Consider the following 15,647-nt stretch of genomic DNA (forward strand, 5'->3'; position numbering starts at 1 on the left):
AATGTGATGTGTCCATGCTTCGTTTTGGGCCATTTCCTGTCATGGGCACTAGAGGCCTGCCCGCACAAGTGAGGTACAATTGTTATCATAAGGCATGCGGGAGCATATGATAGCAGGATTTTCCTTATTACTAACTGGATTTTGCTGCATTTGTGCCTTCCAAATGTAAGCCAGTGAGTAAGAAATAAGCTATTTAAGTGTTTAAGAAAGAAGACATTTTGAAAAATACCCTCTAAATCATATGCTCCTACGAGTACCCACAAATTCAGAGATGTGCAAATAACTACTAATCCTAAATTCCATATCTTGTGCGCTTTTCAGAAATACATAGGTTACCTTGATACCTATTTTTTACTGTACATATTTCACAATATGAATTGGTTTATACTCCTTAGACAATGAAAAACCATTATACAGTGCAGGTCAGTTGTTGGCTCAGAGTATCTCAGGTTCTTGGAGAACCTACAAACCCCGTGTATATCCACACAACCAAAAGGGTCTAGCAAACATAATGGTACACTGCTTTTGTAAATCAGCCATTGTGACAAATAGTTACAGATGAAAACAATGTCACAGTTTTTCCTACTTGTTTTCAATATTTCTTTATTTCAAAACTATGCCCCACATTACGAGTGTGGCGGTCTCAAGACTGCCACACTCGCAATGGCGGTTGGACCGCCGCAGACAGGGCGGTCTGACCGCCCTATTAAGACTGTGGCAGATGGGCCATGCTCCGACTGCTGGCACCGCCAGGTTGCCGCCTGTCGACAGCCTGGCAGTCTCAGCGGTCGCAATCTGCCACCTTTTGCATGGCGGTCTCACCATCATGCAAAGTCTGGCGGAAAGGGGGTGTCTGGGGCCCATGGAGGCCCCTGCACTGCCCATGCATTAGGCATGAGCAGTGCAGGGGCCCCCCCATGGACAGCCCCGTCGCTGTTTGTTTTGTCCACTTCTCAGAAAGTGAAAGCTGAAAGCACAAAAAACAGAAAAAAATGGGCTACCTCTTTGAAAAATGCCAAAAATGTGGTAAAAACAAAATAGAGGTTTTGATTCAGCCCTTCATGTTCCTGAAAGACGGGAAGATTGTGACTTTTGCACACCAAACCATTTGTTGATGGCATTTTTATGGAAAGAACCAGAAACTTTTATCCAGAGTAGTTTTTGCTTACTTTTCCCACGAAACTCTAAATGTAGTTATTGTTTTCTTGGTCCCCTACAGGGGAATCCACAAACCTTCTGTACCCTTAGAATTCACAGGATGTTGGGTAAAAAAAAAAAACACAAATTTGCTGTGGATAACTTATGTGAACAAATAGTTAGGGAGGCCTAAGCATGAGCTACCCACGAATAGCCAAAAAAGGGCTCAGCACATAGGCCCAGCAGCTAAGGGGTTAAAAATACATCAGGGCTTTTAATTATTTTATTACATGCAGGTTTTTGGCACAAACCATGTCCATGTTTCGTCACATTAGAAGGGTAAAATAATTGTGATCATAAACATACTCTGAAAACAATCAATTTCTTATGTACCTCAGCATTCTTTCATTTTTTCACTGAAAAAAACAATGTGACGTTATAGTTAGGTGTTAATAAGCAGTGAATGGTGAGGGGCGAGTTACAGTTATTTTAGTTGACTTACTGGTGAATTTCTGTACTTTTTGGGTTTATAACATCATAATGCAATACCCACACAAACGTATATATCTCCCCACATATCACTGTGTGCTCTTATATATTTTGAAATCAAATATGGATGTTATTTTCTATTGATCTGAAGTGTCCTTTAGCCTCAGTTATGCTTGCTACGTTTCATGGCTGTAGTAGGCTGGCTCAGAAGCCATATTATTCAGGGTAGTTCACTTGCACATTTCTACAAAGTGTAACCTTGTGTTTGATGGCATGTGTGGCTGTAGACACACATGTTCTGCATACTCCTGTCATCTAGTGTTGAGCCCAGATGTGTGCAAGATGGTATTCTTCAAAGAGGTCTCTTGAGTAATGAGGTAAATTGACTCCTCCTCTCTGTGATAATGCACATGGGCATCGACTCCAATGTTACGATTATTTTCTTTCCGCCATCAGGTTCAGCAGTGTTCTTTGGCACTCCGGCTCATGACCGTTTTCAGGCTCCCTTCAGTCTCTCTAGCTATTGGTATTGTTCTTGTTCGTGTTTTCACTCTCACCTTTGGAAACTGAAGACAATCACGCCTCCCGGCCTCATTGGTTCGGGCCTTTTCTCATCTAATCAGATTTGACTGAGCATGCGCTGCTAATGGAACAGACCCAATTTCGGTTCTGTCCCAGCTGCCACGCCAAGGACCCGCATACCGACCTCCATCACGTTTGCAACCTCTGTAGTCTCCAGAACACAACGAGGAAAACTGCAAGGCCGGTCTATCTTTTTAATTGAAGAAGGCATTGTGGGATCGTCGATCGTGTCAGAAAGAAATGCAGCGCAAAGATCTGGAACAAATTCCTGACATTTTCAGACACCATGATGTTGAGCAGGAGGTAAAACTGCACAAGGACTCAGCAGCAGAAGAAGAAGCAGCTTTTTAAATTTCCATCTCGGAATTCAACCACGAAAAAGAGTTTGGAATGCAGAGACAAGATCTTCTCCAAGACAGCATGCAGTAAGTAACCATCCCCCTGTCCAGTCTACCAAGAGACATTCGGTTTTGATCGATACTACGGCTTCTGGGCCACCACTGCCGACAGGCCAAGGTAGACACCAAGCTCCTGCTAAGGATGCTCCGCTCTTGGGCTCAGCACCGAAAGCTAAGCCGAAACTTCCTGCTGCCAGATCGAGCTGATTAACCTTGGTACTGAGCCGACTAGCTACCTCATCGGCTCCAAGCACCCCAACTCCTGCTTCTTTGGCTCCGACCACCTTGGCACCGAAACAAGAGTCAAGTTCGGCACCAAAACCTTCCATTTCGGCACCAGAACCGATCCTAGACACTATGACCGAAAGGGTCGATCCGAAACAGAAAAAAATGCACATTCAGCCTTCTATGGGTTGAATTCTGGCAAAGGCAGTGCAGTCAGCGCTTACTCCATTCAAGAGATGGAGAAGCCAACAGTCTTCTGGCACCACCAGTCCTATACGGCCACCTTTACCTGCTTCTCCTCCTCCACCACCTCCTCTACCCCCCTCACCACCACATCACTCACTCAGTTATATAGGTGATGTTACCCCACAGGACTCCCCACAATCTTACAGTGGGGATCAGGGAGGGGGAGATGACACATCATCAACCCACAGATCCATGGGACATTTATGACATTGACCTTCTTGGGGATACTGATCCACACCTTTACCCAGCTAAGCCTTCTCCCCCAAATGACAACATACTCTCAAGAAATCAGTACTCGGGCACCTACACATCACCAGTTCCCTGTGCACAAAGGCCCAATTGAGGATGGCTTTCTTTTTGTGACACACTCAAATGCCACTAGGGCATGTCAATGTCTGCCCAAGTTGAAAGGGATGCTACGCCACGCGGATTACATTATTAAAAGTACGGTGCTGGCAAAAGTAGTTACACCGAGGGTAGATAAAAAGTACAAAGCTACACTCAGATCCACCATACATCAGTGATCAACTACTCCCTGACTCACTGGTAGTATCTAATGTACACAAAAGACCCAATTTGCAGACATCAGCAGCTGCCCCTCTGCCTGACAGTCTAAACTCATTGATGCGTCCGGGAAGAGAGTTGCAGCACAAGCAGCCAACCATTGGCGGATTGCTAACACTCAAGAGTTATTGGCAAGGTACGACAGGGCCCATTGGATGAAATGGAGGAAATCCTCCAACATCTCCATGAGTAGTATAAGACAAGAGGTCATGAAATTGTTCAGGAGGGCAAACATTTCAAATAATTCAATCAGGTGTGCCCTTGACTCTACTGACACTGCTGCCAGGGATATCAATACCAGCATATTACTACGCATATATGGCTTTAAGCAAGAAGCACAACAAGCACTATTGAATGCCTCTTTTGATCAGCAACATCTGTTTGGTCCCCAGGTGGACCAAACATTAGAGAATTGAAAAAGGATACAAAGGCTGCAAAATCCATAGGGGCGCTACAAACCCCCACTCCTCATGGTTCCTTTTGGCATCCCACATATAAGCAGGGTAGTAAGACCACACCGCCAGATGCCTCTACCTCTTCTTACAGGCAACAGCATCAGTCCTCCCCTTCAAGGGGATATTACATAGGTGCATGCAGAGGGAAAAACACCAAGGTTTGTGGAAAGGGTGCCTCCCCTCGCACAGCACCCTCCACCTCAAAACAGTGACTCGTTACTCATTCCCACCGATCACTTAACACCTGTCGGGGGAAGATTACAACATTTCTTCAAAACCTGAAAGACCATTGCAACAGATCAGTGGGTGTTGGATATTATCCAACATGGTTCATGTCTGGAGCTTATCAAAACACGTCCAAACATACCACCTCGCAGACACAAACGCTCCATAGAACATCTATCCTTGCTCAAACAGGAAGTACAGGCTCTCTTGCTCAAAAGAGCCATAGAGTCTGTCCCTCTTCAGCAGCAAGGCTCAGGAGTATACTCATTATACTTACTCATTCCCAAAAAAGACGGTCCACTCCAGCCTATACTAGACCTCAGACCGTTAAATCTTTACATCCTTTCAGAACACTTCCATAAGGTAACTCTACAAGATGCGATTCCCCTACAACAACAGGTTGACTGTCTGCTTACTTTCACATTCCAATACATCCAGTACACTTCAAATACCTCAGGTTTGTAAAAGCGGGAGCAAATTATCAATTCAAAGAGCTTCCATTCAGAGTCACTACCGCTTCCCGGGTATTCACCAAATGTCTAGCGGTATTCATGTCTTCCCAAATCTGGATGACTGGTTCATCAAAGCCAGGACAAGTCAGTTGTGTCTACAACATACTCAATCCACTTTTCAACTTCTTCATCAATTAGGGTTCACAATCAGTATATGGAAATCACACCTTCAACTTTAATAAATTCAGCCATATTTAGGGGCTATTCTCAACACACAGTCAGGATTCACATCATCACGATGCTGCTTCAACAATTTCATCCCCACTCAATGCATAACAGTCAGAACAGTTCAGTGACTTTAAGGCATGATGTCATCTTGCATTGCATAGTGCCACACGTGAGATTACATATGTGCCCGCTGCAGGAATGTCTAGCGAGTCAATGGTCTCAACCACAGGGTCAATTACAAGATCTATTGTTGGTAGACAGCCGCATTCATCACTCTCTGCAGTGGTGGCACACACAAAACTTAACGTTCCTCGACCCTGTTCCCTCACATCATTCTCACAGCGGACGCGTCTCTCACAGGATGGGGTGCTCACCTATGGGACCTCACAATCCCGGGACTCTGGGAAATTTCCTACATAAACTACCTAAAGATTCAAGCCATTCATCTGGCATTTAAAGCTTTCCTAGCTCACCTGACAGGCAAATTTGCCTTGGTCTGGAAGAACAACATGACAGCCATGTTTTACCTAGAGAAACCGAGGGGTTGGGGCACTCTCCCTACAGTTATCACACCTATCTCAGATGATTTGACGTTGGGCAATACGCCACCACATTCACCTGTTAGTGGACAACTTTGCCAACCTCCTCAGCAGGATGTAGCAACAAGTCCACGAATGTGAACTCCACCCAGAGTCCTCTCGCCATACTTTCACAGGTGGGGGTTTCCACACATTGATCTGTTCACAACCGCCCACAATGCAAAATGCCCAAGCTTCACCTCCAGGCTCCAACACCCCCTATTCAAGGTCAATGCTTAATGGATGATTTGGTATGGGATATTTACCACCTCTCCCCTTCTTCAGTTTGTGGTTCAGAAGCTCAGGTAAATGTCTCTCGCCCTCATTCTAGTATCTCCCACTTGGGCTCGACAACCATGGTTCACCACACTACTCAAGATCATGGTAGTGCCGCACATGAAGCTTTCCCTCAACCCGGATCTTCTCACTCAGAACCATGGAAAAATCAGGGATCCAAATCCTAAGGAACTCAACCTTGTGATTGGGCTCCTGAAGTCATAGAATATGGATATCTGAATCTCCCTCCAGAATGCATGACCATTCTCAAGGAGGCACGTAAGCCCACAACCACAGCGTGTTATGCTGCTAAGTGGAAAATATTTGTTTTCTACTGCTGTGACAAACACACTGAAAGAATCAATGCAACTGTTCAAAATATTGTCTGTTATTTAATTAATTTGCAGACCTCTGGTTTAGCCTACACTTCAATACACTTGCATCTAGCTGCAGTAGCTGCCTACCTGCAAAACAAATATGTATCACTGTTTAAAGTACCAGTTATTAAGGCATTCATGGAAGGCCTTAAAATAGTAATTCCACCCAGGGCTCCCCCACACCTGCTTGGAATCTCAAAATTGTACATGCCAGACTTGGGGGTACACCATTCAAACCTTTACATAACTGTTCTCTTCAATTCCTATCATGGAAGATAGACTTTTTAGTAGCAATCACTTCACTAAGAAGTGTCATTGGGCTCCAGGCACTAACCTTGGAAGAACCCTTCTTCCAAATATACAGAGATAGGGTTCTCTAAACTAACCCAAAATTCCTTCCAAAAGTTGTTTCCACTTTCCACCTAAAACAATCAGTTAAATTACTGTTTTATTTTCCGCAACCTGATTCAGTTGCAGAAAGGGCCCTTCATACACTGGATGTAAAAAGAGCGTTAATGTACTATACTGACAGAACTAAAGAGTTTTGTAAAACCAATCAAATCTTTGTTGCTTTTTCGCCCCCTCACACAGGGACGCCCGTATCGAAATTGGGCGTTTCAAGATGGATAGTTAAATGCTTTCAGACCTGTTATGCCAAAGCTAAAGGAACGTTGTCTGCACCTCCTAGAGCACATTCCACTTTTAAGATAGGAGCATCTACGGTCTTCCTGGGCAATATACCAAATAGCTGAAATTTGTAACGCGGCTACATGGTCAACCTCACACTTTCACTAAACAATACTGTGCAGCTGTATTAGCATGTCAACAAGCAAATGTAGCGCAGACAGTGCTATGTACCCTTTTTCTAACAAAAGCAACACCCACAGGTTAACCACTGATCCCGAGAGGGCACTGCTTTACAAACTATGCAGAGCATGTGTATCTACAGCCACACATGCCATCGAACAGATATGTTACTTACCCTGCAAGCATCTGTACGTGGCATGTAGTGCTGTAAATTCAAATGCGCTCGCTCTCCTCTCCAGACACCTGTGGCAGTATATTTTTATATTTTCATATGCATGACATCTGTTTACTAATACAAATACTTACTCACTTGCCATTCTCACCCAACTGCAGAAAAACAATCTAACAATGGATTTGATGCCCATGCGCATTATCACTAAGAGGAGGAGTCACTTTACCTCGTGACTCACAAGACTTCTTCGAAGAAAAACAACTTACACATATGGACCCAGGAGTATGCAAAGTATGTGAATCTACAGCACTACATGTCTCAAAAAGATGCTTTCAGGGACATAATCCTTTCTGTACTGGCAACTAGAACCGTGATTTTAGGAGAATAACATACTCAGAATGTATGTATGAATTATATAGTTTCCTCAAGGACGTCTCCTGATGCCTCTTGCAGAAGATCCTGTCATCTGCTCATTAGATACGTGTTGTTGAAAGCAACGAGTTTCTGCCACATGGTTAAGATCCATGCAATTCTACTATTTTACTGAGCGCAAACCATACAGACTGTCCTAAATTTAATGTATTTTAGCATTAGGCTCCAACTGACCCTTTTCTAGCAAGAGCACTGTTCAGATGAAGACAATTATCATTTTATTACTTGCTGTGCTGCTTTCTTTTCTTGCATTAAACATACGTTATACTGGAGGACTTCTCCGAGTATGGGTTTTATTTTTAACAAAAATTAAAACAACACAGAAGTTACAGTCACATAATAAAAACAAAAATGTAGAAAATATACATATGTAGATAAACACGTATGCATTAACGACTGGAAATTTTGGGTTCATTAACAAAGATTTTAACAAAAGCACACAAACAGGACTATGGTGTACAATGCACACTTACCCATCCTATTTTGTGGGCACCAAAGAACAGCGGAGTCCATGCCCAGTTTAGTGCCAGCTGTCCAGCATAAAGTCCAAGGGGAACAACTGCATCTTTGTTGAAGCCTCCAAGCTCCTTCCACACCAGATAGGAGCCATAGCTGGAAAATAATTGATAGAAACAGTGACCTCGTTGGACGGTTTAACTACTTGACTGTTAAAGTAATATAGCTCGCTCTTTACAGGGGTGTTAAGGGATATGTGGCGGTGTGGAATTGACAAAAGTATCTAGTGTTTAGCAGCTGGAATCTGGAGACTAAGGCAGTGGTTTAAGTTTATGTATTATTTAAGTGTTGCTCATTCTAGAACCCAAGCTGGGTAGCAGAGTACATTACACACATGATCAAAAAAGCAAACACTAAAAGAAAAAGTGAGTGAAAAGAAAATAGGAATACAATACAAAATACACTTTGCTATGTATGCAGGCAGACCATGCAATACATTTATAAGGAAATAATTTCACACAAATTGTAGAATCAAACTTCTTAATGATAAATACGGCTTGGTGATAATGTAGTAATATGTTTGCATTTATTTTCATACCTCATTCAAGTATCATTTCTGACTACTCAGTATGTTTTTCCAATCCTATTTCGATTTCCCTCAAAAAGTTACAAGACATATTTATTGGCTGGCAGAGCATTCCAGATCTTGGAGCGCTCTCTAGAAATTAAGGGCCCGAATCACAAAGACCAAAAGTCCAAGTTTAGACCAAAAGTCTTCGTTTTGACCAAAAGTGTAAAATCACTCATGGTAAAGTTAGACGTTTGGTCTAAGTTTAGACTTTTTGGTCTAACGGGTACAGGTAAAGTTAAACATTTGGTCCAAGTTTAGACTTTTGGTCTACAATTAGACAAAAAGTCTAAACTTAGATGCTTAGATGAAAAGTCTAACTTTACTACAAGTAAAGTTAAACTTTAGGTAAGTTTACCTTTGTGAATTGGGCCCCAACACTTAAGTAGGAGTCCTTCGTGAATTTGATAGTTTCTAACCGGAAAAGTAGTTTTCTTCTAGAGGCTTCTTCTTCTCAGAATGCTGATTTTGCTCATTATATCATGAATGATTGCAGTACCATGGACTGGGTATATGGCAGAACTAAGGGCCAAAGAGGACGGGTTACTCTGTCACAAAGGTGTTTAACATCCCATGTGCCGAAATCGAAATCCCATAGGACATAATGGGATTTAGATTTTGGCTGATGCAATATCCGTCACCATTGTGACGGAGTTACCCGTCAGCCAAAATCTAAATCAGGCCCTAAGTTCCTATCTGGTGGAGAATGGTGAAGTGGGTGAGGGGACGATCATAAGGAGGGAGTATATCCTAACATTATATTGCACAGAGACAGAAAAATATGATAGCTTCAACCAGAAGAGATCAGAGGAATTAATGTTTGTAATGAAAACTACCTACACAGATTATAAATTTATGTGATTCCAGAAATCTGGACTACATTTATTGTGTATGAAAGTATTTGAGCATCTTGCGAAACGTATATAAAATCACAAACACTCTGGGGTGCAAAACACCAAAAAATGGATAAAAACAAAAAACAAGTGTTGTGCATGTTACATGTTCACATCCAAGTACGATCACTGGTATTTTTAATAACAATCAATTACGTGTAGCACATTGCATTTGGAACTAAAAGGTATTTTTAGTTTGCTCATGGTAAACATTCCTCTTCAAAAGAAGATCCTTAAGAATGTTAAATATGTTATTAAGGCAAAAACAATCTCTGGAAATAAAACTTACCCCATTGATGTATATAAAGTTGTCCACACAGGAGCAAACATCCAGTTGGGTGGGCGCCAGGAGGGTAGCTTAAGTGTAGTATACCAGGTGCGGACTTCCCTTTTTGTTATTGAGGCTCCCAATAATCCTCCAATGTGTGGTACAAGAGAGAAACCAACAGCTGGAGCCCATGGTGGTGCCATTTCCAATCAGAGTGGTGATTTCTGCAAGGCAGAACTGAAAGCATGTTGGACGAGAATGCAAAGCTCAAACGTGTGCAATTTCAAGTGAAATAAAATAAAACGCCGCTGCTCCACACACTCACTATGCCGTTGCTACAATACGAGGCCTGACAATTGTCGCTCATCACGTGACACTAACACAAATTATATCTAGTCCTACATGCCTGCACTGTAGTTATTTAATCATGCACAATTATCACGTTTTTATGGCTAAATTTATTTAGGTGGGACTTGTACAGCGTGCAGGTGCATGAAGTCAGGCCCAGTGTATTTCTGCAAGTGAGATTTAACCTTAAGCTATCCTTTCTGACATTGTGCTCTTTTCATTTTCACGTACATTCAGAACTTCAATATTTCAAGAACCAGATGATTATGTGAATGTATATCCTCAAAAGTACAGATAATAGACAGCAACACCTACTATTTAGAGGTAATGTTAAAGAAGAAACGAATTACTGCTTTCAAGCCATCTTCAATTTCCACTAAGCAAGAATGCCTCTTGAAAAGCGAGAGTACTCATGAAAATGTACACTGCTGTTACCACACTTGTCTACCAAAGCCCCCGACAGTGGAACAGCTTTTTATTTCAATTAATCACCGGGGTGTATTTTTCTCCAAACAATTAAACAGATTTGCTATGAAAGGAAGCAACTGCACGTTAAACCACATTAAAAGTACAAGTTTATATTTACAAGGTTCAGTGATGCAAGTGAAATATTAATGGGAAACGATGTGGCTAGATGCCCTTTGAAAGTGTCACTAAAATACAATAACGTGACAATTACGGTTTCAATAATACATGGCATCCCATGTGCTTTGATAACATCTTAACAGGCTCAGCGTAACAAAGTTTGTCAGCACCCAGCATGTAATGATAGTACAACAAAAAAAACAATTGGTTAACCTTTTTTTTTTTTTTTTAAAGTGTCGAAATAATCTGGGTGGGGGTCATCGGCACAAATGAAAAGCATCAAGCACGTAGATTGTCAAATTGAAGGATGCAATTAACAACTGAAAAGGAGTGTCGAAGACCACCCCTCTGCTTATCGAGAAGATGGCTCAACCTGGAAATGAACCACAAACAGTGCGCAATTTGTCACTAAGGGCCAGATGTACCAAAGGATTTTACCCATTCTGTGTCTATGGGAAAAAGCTTTCGTACATATGGCCCTAAGAGCCATATGTACCAACACTTTTTCCCATAGACACAGAATGGGTAAAAACCTTTGCTACATCTGGCCCTAAGTGTCTAATCCAAGCTATTCCCTGGCTGTGGACGGACGTCAAAATGGAGGGGAGCTGAAACGGAGGAAGTGCTGACTGCCATTGCCAAATATTTTGTATTTTTGTCAGGATGGTGTCTAGCAGGATGTAAGTATGCTTCGTAATTGCCCAACCCGTAGTACTGGGGGACAGGAGTCTGAACAGCCCAACGTGCATCTCAGAAATACTGGACCCAGCAAAATAGTAAAACGCGAACTGTAAAGCGTTGAACGATATTTGCGCATAGGGTAGGGCCCTCCAGCTGGCAATGTGCACGATCCACCATCGATAGAACCAACAATAACATGACCCCGGGTAAAAAGGGCAGCAGCTATTCCTCATCCAGTTACTGACCAATGCTCTGTTGCTCACCAGCCACGTCTGCCCTATACAAACGTCAACACAAAAAGCCACAATCCTTCCTTTGGTCTGGCTTTGTCTGAGCCAAGATTAGCAACTTGCGTTAAGAGCTTCCCAAATGCAGATCTGTATTATGGTGTTTATTGGAGAAACCCCGGCCAGTGGTTTTCAAACCCTACATAAACTAAATCAGGCATGCCATAAATAATCAACCGTTTCCTGTTTAACACATGCAAGCTAAAATATGCTAAGATATTCTAATGTATTAACAAAGCTATTAGTTCTTAGAGTATACAAGAACCAGATGTCCTTACCTAAGCAGTGCTGTTAAACAAAACCTCCCATTTAGCACTGAAAAACATGTCTTTCTGGTAGAGAGCAAACATTCCAAAGAGACTCAGCCTTAACTTTCTCAAGCTCTGATCTCACATAATTTCACAACATATAACATTTAGAAACCAAGAAAACACAGCATTATAAAATACATTAAAAACCAGGGACACGATCCAGCTGTGGTGGAGTACCCTGTCCGCCACACCAACAGTGAGCCCTGTTTAGGACAGATGGTCTAATATATTTCTTTTTCTGACCAGTACTGCTAGGAAAAACCTAGCAATCTCAAAAAAAAAGAAAAAAGAACAAGCATTGGCAAAGCCAATAGGTCTCTGCAATGCGAGGGCTATTGGCGTTGTCAATGCCCATGTCTTTTAGCAATGCTGTAGAGCAGTGTCATAGCATGTTCCCCTTCCCCCCGACTTTCAGCTATGCTGAATAGCAGCCATGCTGCCATACTACATGGTTAAAAGAAATTGAGTAAGCCAATAGATCTTGCATTGCCCAGACCTATTGGCTTTGCCAATGCTTGTTTTTCTTATTGCAGGTTGGTGGGGGCAGGGGCAATGCACACAATAAGAGGATATGGGAGGGAAGAAGCAACAAAGACAAAAGGAGGGTGGGGGTAGAGGTGGGAAAGCCACTGAAAGCTCAAGCCAGGCTCGAGCTTGGCTCTGGTTCAGCTTGAGGTCCTGTTGGAACCTCGAGCCCATTACGAGCAGAGCTTTCACGCGGCTTCTACCTTCCTTCCTCTACTCAGCCTGTGGCCTAACAGTCAGAGCTGCTGACTGTGGAACTGGAGATCAGTGTTCAAGTCTTGGTGCCAAGTCAGCATCTTGTGATTCTCGGCAATTCCCTTAATCTCTCTATGCCTATAGGCAAGGCATGTGACCTTGTGCAATGTAACTGGTGCAAAAGTAAAAACACCCAAATAACCTTCAGGTCGAATTTGCGCTATATTTTGAAGTGAGCACAAAGCCTTAGCATAAGGAAAGACAAATAGATAACCTTTTATTTATTGGCTGATTTGTACAAAGTGAAAACAGAAAACCTGGACGTATGGCAGCTTCCCTGCTTAAATTGTGTTATTAGGCACATGTTTTATTTCACCAAAACATTTTTCTTCATTATGCCATATGAAAGCACTTTCAAATATGAGTTTAGATTGCCAGCTGTACAAAAGTAACACTTTATAAGTAATTTTCAATAAAGTATTATAATGTGCCCTATTAGTGTTTAAGCTTCTACATGTTGAAGAAATAAACTTTTTTTGAATTTTAAAGAGACATTGTTATATTTCATGTTGATTGTTTGATGATTCCCTTAGCAAATATTTTCAGGGCTTGGCTCGTGCATGGGCTCTAAAATGCAAGCCAGACCCTTGGCTCGGCTCTCCCTGATAATTTGTTGGCTGGCCCACCTCTGGTGAGAGGCATAGCCCAAGAAAAACACGTTCGCATTAACAATGCACAAAGGCGTGTAAAGTGCAAAGTACTCCATGTTTAAAGAACATGAGTAGGAAGCTCCGCTGGCAGTTAACCTACCTTGGTTTCCTGCTAATTTAATTGCTTATTGGCTCCATTGAAAGTTTGTGCGCTTCTAGAACTGTTCTGTTAGGTTAATAGAGGAAGGGGTGAGTACAGATATCCCAAGTTTCCTATGTCTCTGAGGCAGTAGTTCATTCAGTTCTGCTTTTTTTTAAAAATGTTTTTCACTTTGCATTCTGGGTCTTGTATTTTATTCTTCACTCAGTTTTAACAAGAGGAAAACAAGCTTCAAAATGCAAAGACAAATATAGCTGGCTTTTATTAACAACTCACACGTGGACCCATGAAAGCTGAGTACTCGGTGCGCGGACGGGGCGCCTGAATAACATCAGTGAACCTGAACCAGGTGCTCAAGCAAATAAAAGCCGGAAAAACAAAGTAAGAAAAGAAGGAACATGAGTGGGAAAGGAACAAAAAGCAATGAACTGGAAAAGGGGGCGTCAACGTAAAACAATGATGACATTTTCCAGAGCTGTATCCGTTTACCCTTGTTGCCCTCGTGCTCGGTGGCTCCTGTATTTACACGTTGCATCCTTGTGTCGGGCCTTCCATGAAAGGCAGAAGTACAAGGGACCAAGTGTGGGAAGCCGCGCCCCCTGCACTCCTCGGCAGCTGACTGGAGGAGGCGCGGATTTGTAGCAGGACGTCACCGCCCTACTGCAGTCCGGGGAGCATAGCCCACGCTCACACTAGAGATGTGCCAGGCACTAATCTCCGTTTAAACCACACAAGGGTAGAACTGAGAAGACTGTGGCTTGGGTGCGAAGTGGAGCGGGGATGCACTTCCAGATGAATCTGCACAAAAGTGAATAAGCCAGAACAAAGCCACGTTCAATATTTGGTAGGAAGGTTTAATGCCGATTTGTCAAAATGCGTCAAATTTGGAAGCAAAGCAAACATCGCCTTTTCAATACAAAAACGGACGTAACCCCTACTACACAGTTGCCATCACCGACTCTGTAATATAGGGAACAAAATAATAGTCTAGTAAACCAGAATGAGGGAGTACATTTTTTAAAGTGCTTTTTGCACTTAATTACATTTAGGCGCTACAAAATGATGAAGTGAAAGAAAAACAAAACAGCAACGTCTCTTGCCTGTCATAGCAAAAAACAGTTAAGTGGGTAGACAAGAGTTTAGACTGTTTTTCAGACACTGGCCATTCATTATCTGTACCTAGTTTGATACCAAAGACCCTGCTGTAGCACTGTTTTCCCCTTTAAGCAGCCTGGGCCGCTGTGCAATATGTCTTAGAAGCACTCATGGGTGGACAGGGTTAGTAACATCAAGTGGAGCAGGCAACATGTGGGAGGAGTTTCGGGGACAAAGAACTGACAACAGAGGGTGGGTTGGGCAGCGGACCGCGGGGGCGACGGGCCGTAAAAAAACAGTCTGATCAATTCAAGCATTATTATTGTAACTGTAATCTGACCTAGTGCAGTCTAATATGGTGCCATGTAAAATTCTCCAAAAGACGAGGGTCACGTTCGTGCAATATAAAAAATGCAAAAAAAAATCACAAGGGAGGTAGTTTTATAATCTCGTGATCAGACCGCAAAAAAGTATCCAATGCTGCAGTTAGATGGCAGCCGGTTTCACAAAATATCATCGTATGATGGAGTCCAGAAACAGGCTTCATTACCTGCTGACTGAACCCGCTGAGTAAATGTCTTTCATCACCAGAAGAAACCTCTATTTCTGCTCACTTCTCAGCACTGATGGGATGGCCAATGCCTAGAGGTAATTTATTTCCTGGGTAGCTTGGCACAAAAAGCAGTCAGGCTTAATTTAGAGGCAAGTATTTATGCAGCATACAAACAGTAATAAAGTGAAAACAAGGCACGAGAAATATCCCAAAACAATTTACAAAAATAGAGTAAATTATTGGACTCCAAATTGACAAAAATCGAAACCAGTAGAAAGGAAGTTATGATGCTTTTAAAGTTTCAAGTGAAATCTAGTGCCTAAAAGATCAAAAGCGCTAACTACGGGCATGTAGTAGCACGAGACTGGG

At 42.4% G+C, this 15,647-nt stretch overlaps 1 protein-coding gene across 2 annotated transcripts in view; it reads right to left on the reverse strand.

Annotated features, from left to right (window-relative positions):
• The window catches only part of TSPO (translocator protein), a 39,910-nt gene that overhangs the window by 11,428 nt on the left and 12,835 nt on the right, over nucleotides 1-15,647 (reverse strand). The window contains exons 2-3 of one of the 2 annotated variants that reach the window (XM_069228299.1): nucleotides 9,910-10,112; nucleotides 8,117-8,255 (exon numbers count right to left, since the gene is read on the reverse strand). In XM_069228299.1, coding sequence (XP_069084400.1) covers nucleotides 8,117-8,255; nucleotides 9,910-10,091 — 321 coding nt within the window. In that variant the 5' untranslated portion in view covers nucleotides 10,092-10,112. Of the gene's footprint in view, nucleotides 1-8,116; nucleotides 8,256-9,909; nucleotides 10,126-15,647 lie in introns of both variants that reach the window. The other variant, XM_069228300.1, reaches the window with a different exon arrangement.

This window comes from Pleurodeles waltl, chromosome 4_1 (assembly GCF_031143425.1).
Source record: "Pleurodeles waltl isolate 20211129_DDA chromosome 4_1, aPleWal1.hap1.20221129, whole genome shotgun sequence".
NCBI lineage: Eukaryota > Metazoa > Chordata > Amphibia > Caudata > Salamandridae > Pleurodeles > Pleurodeles waltl.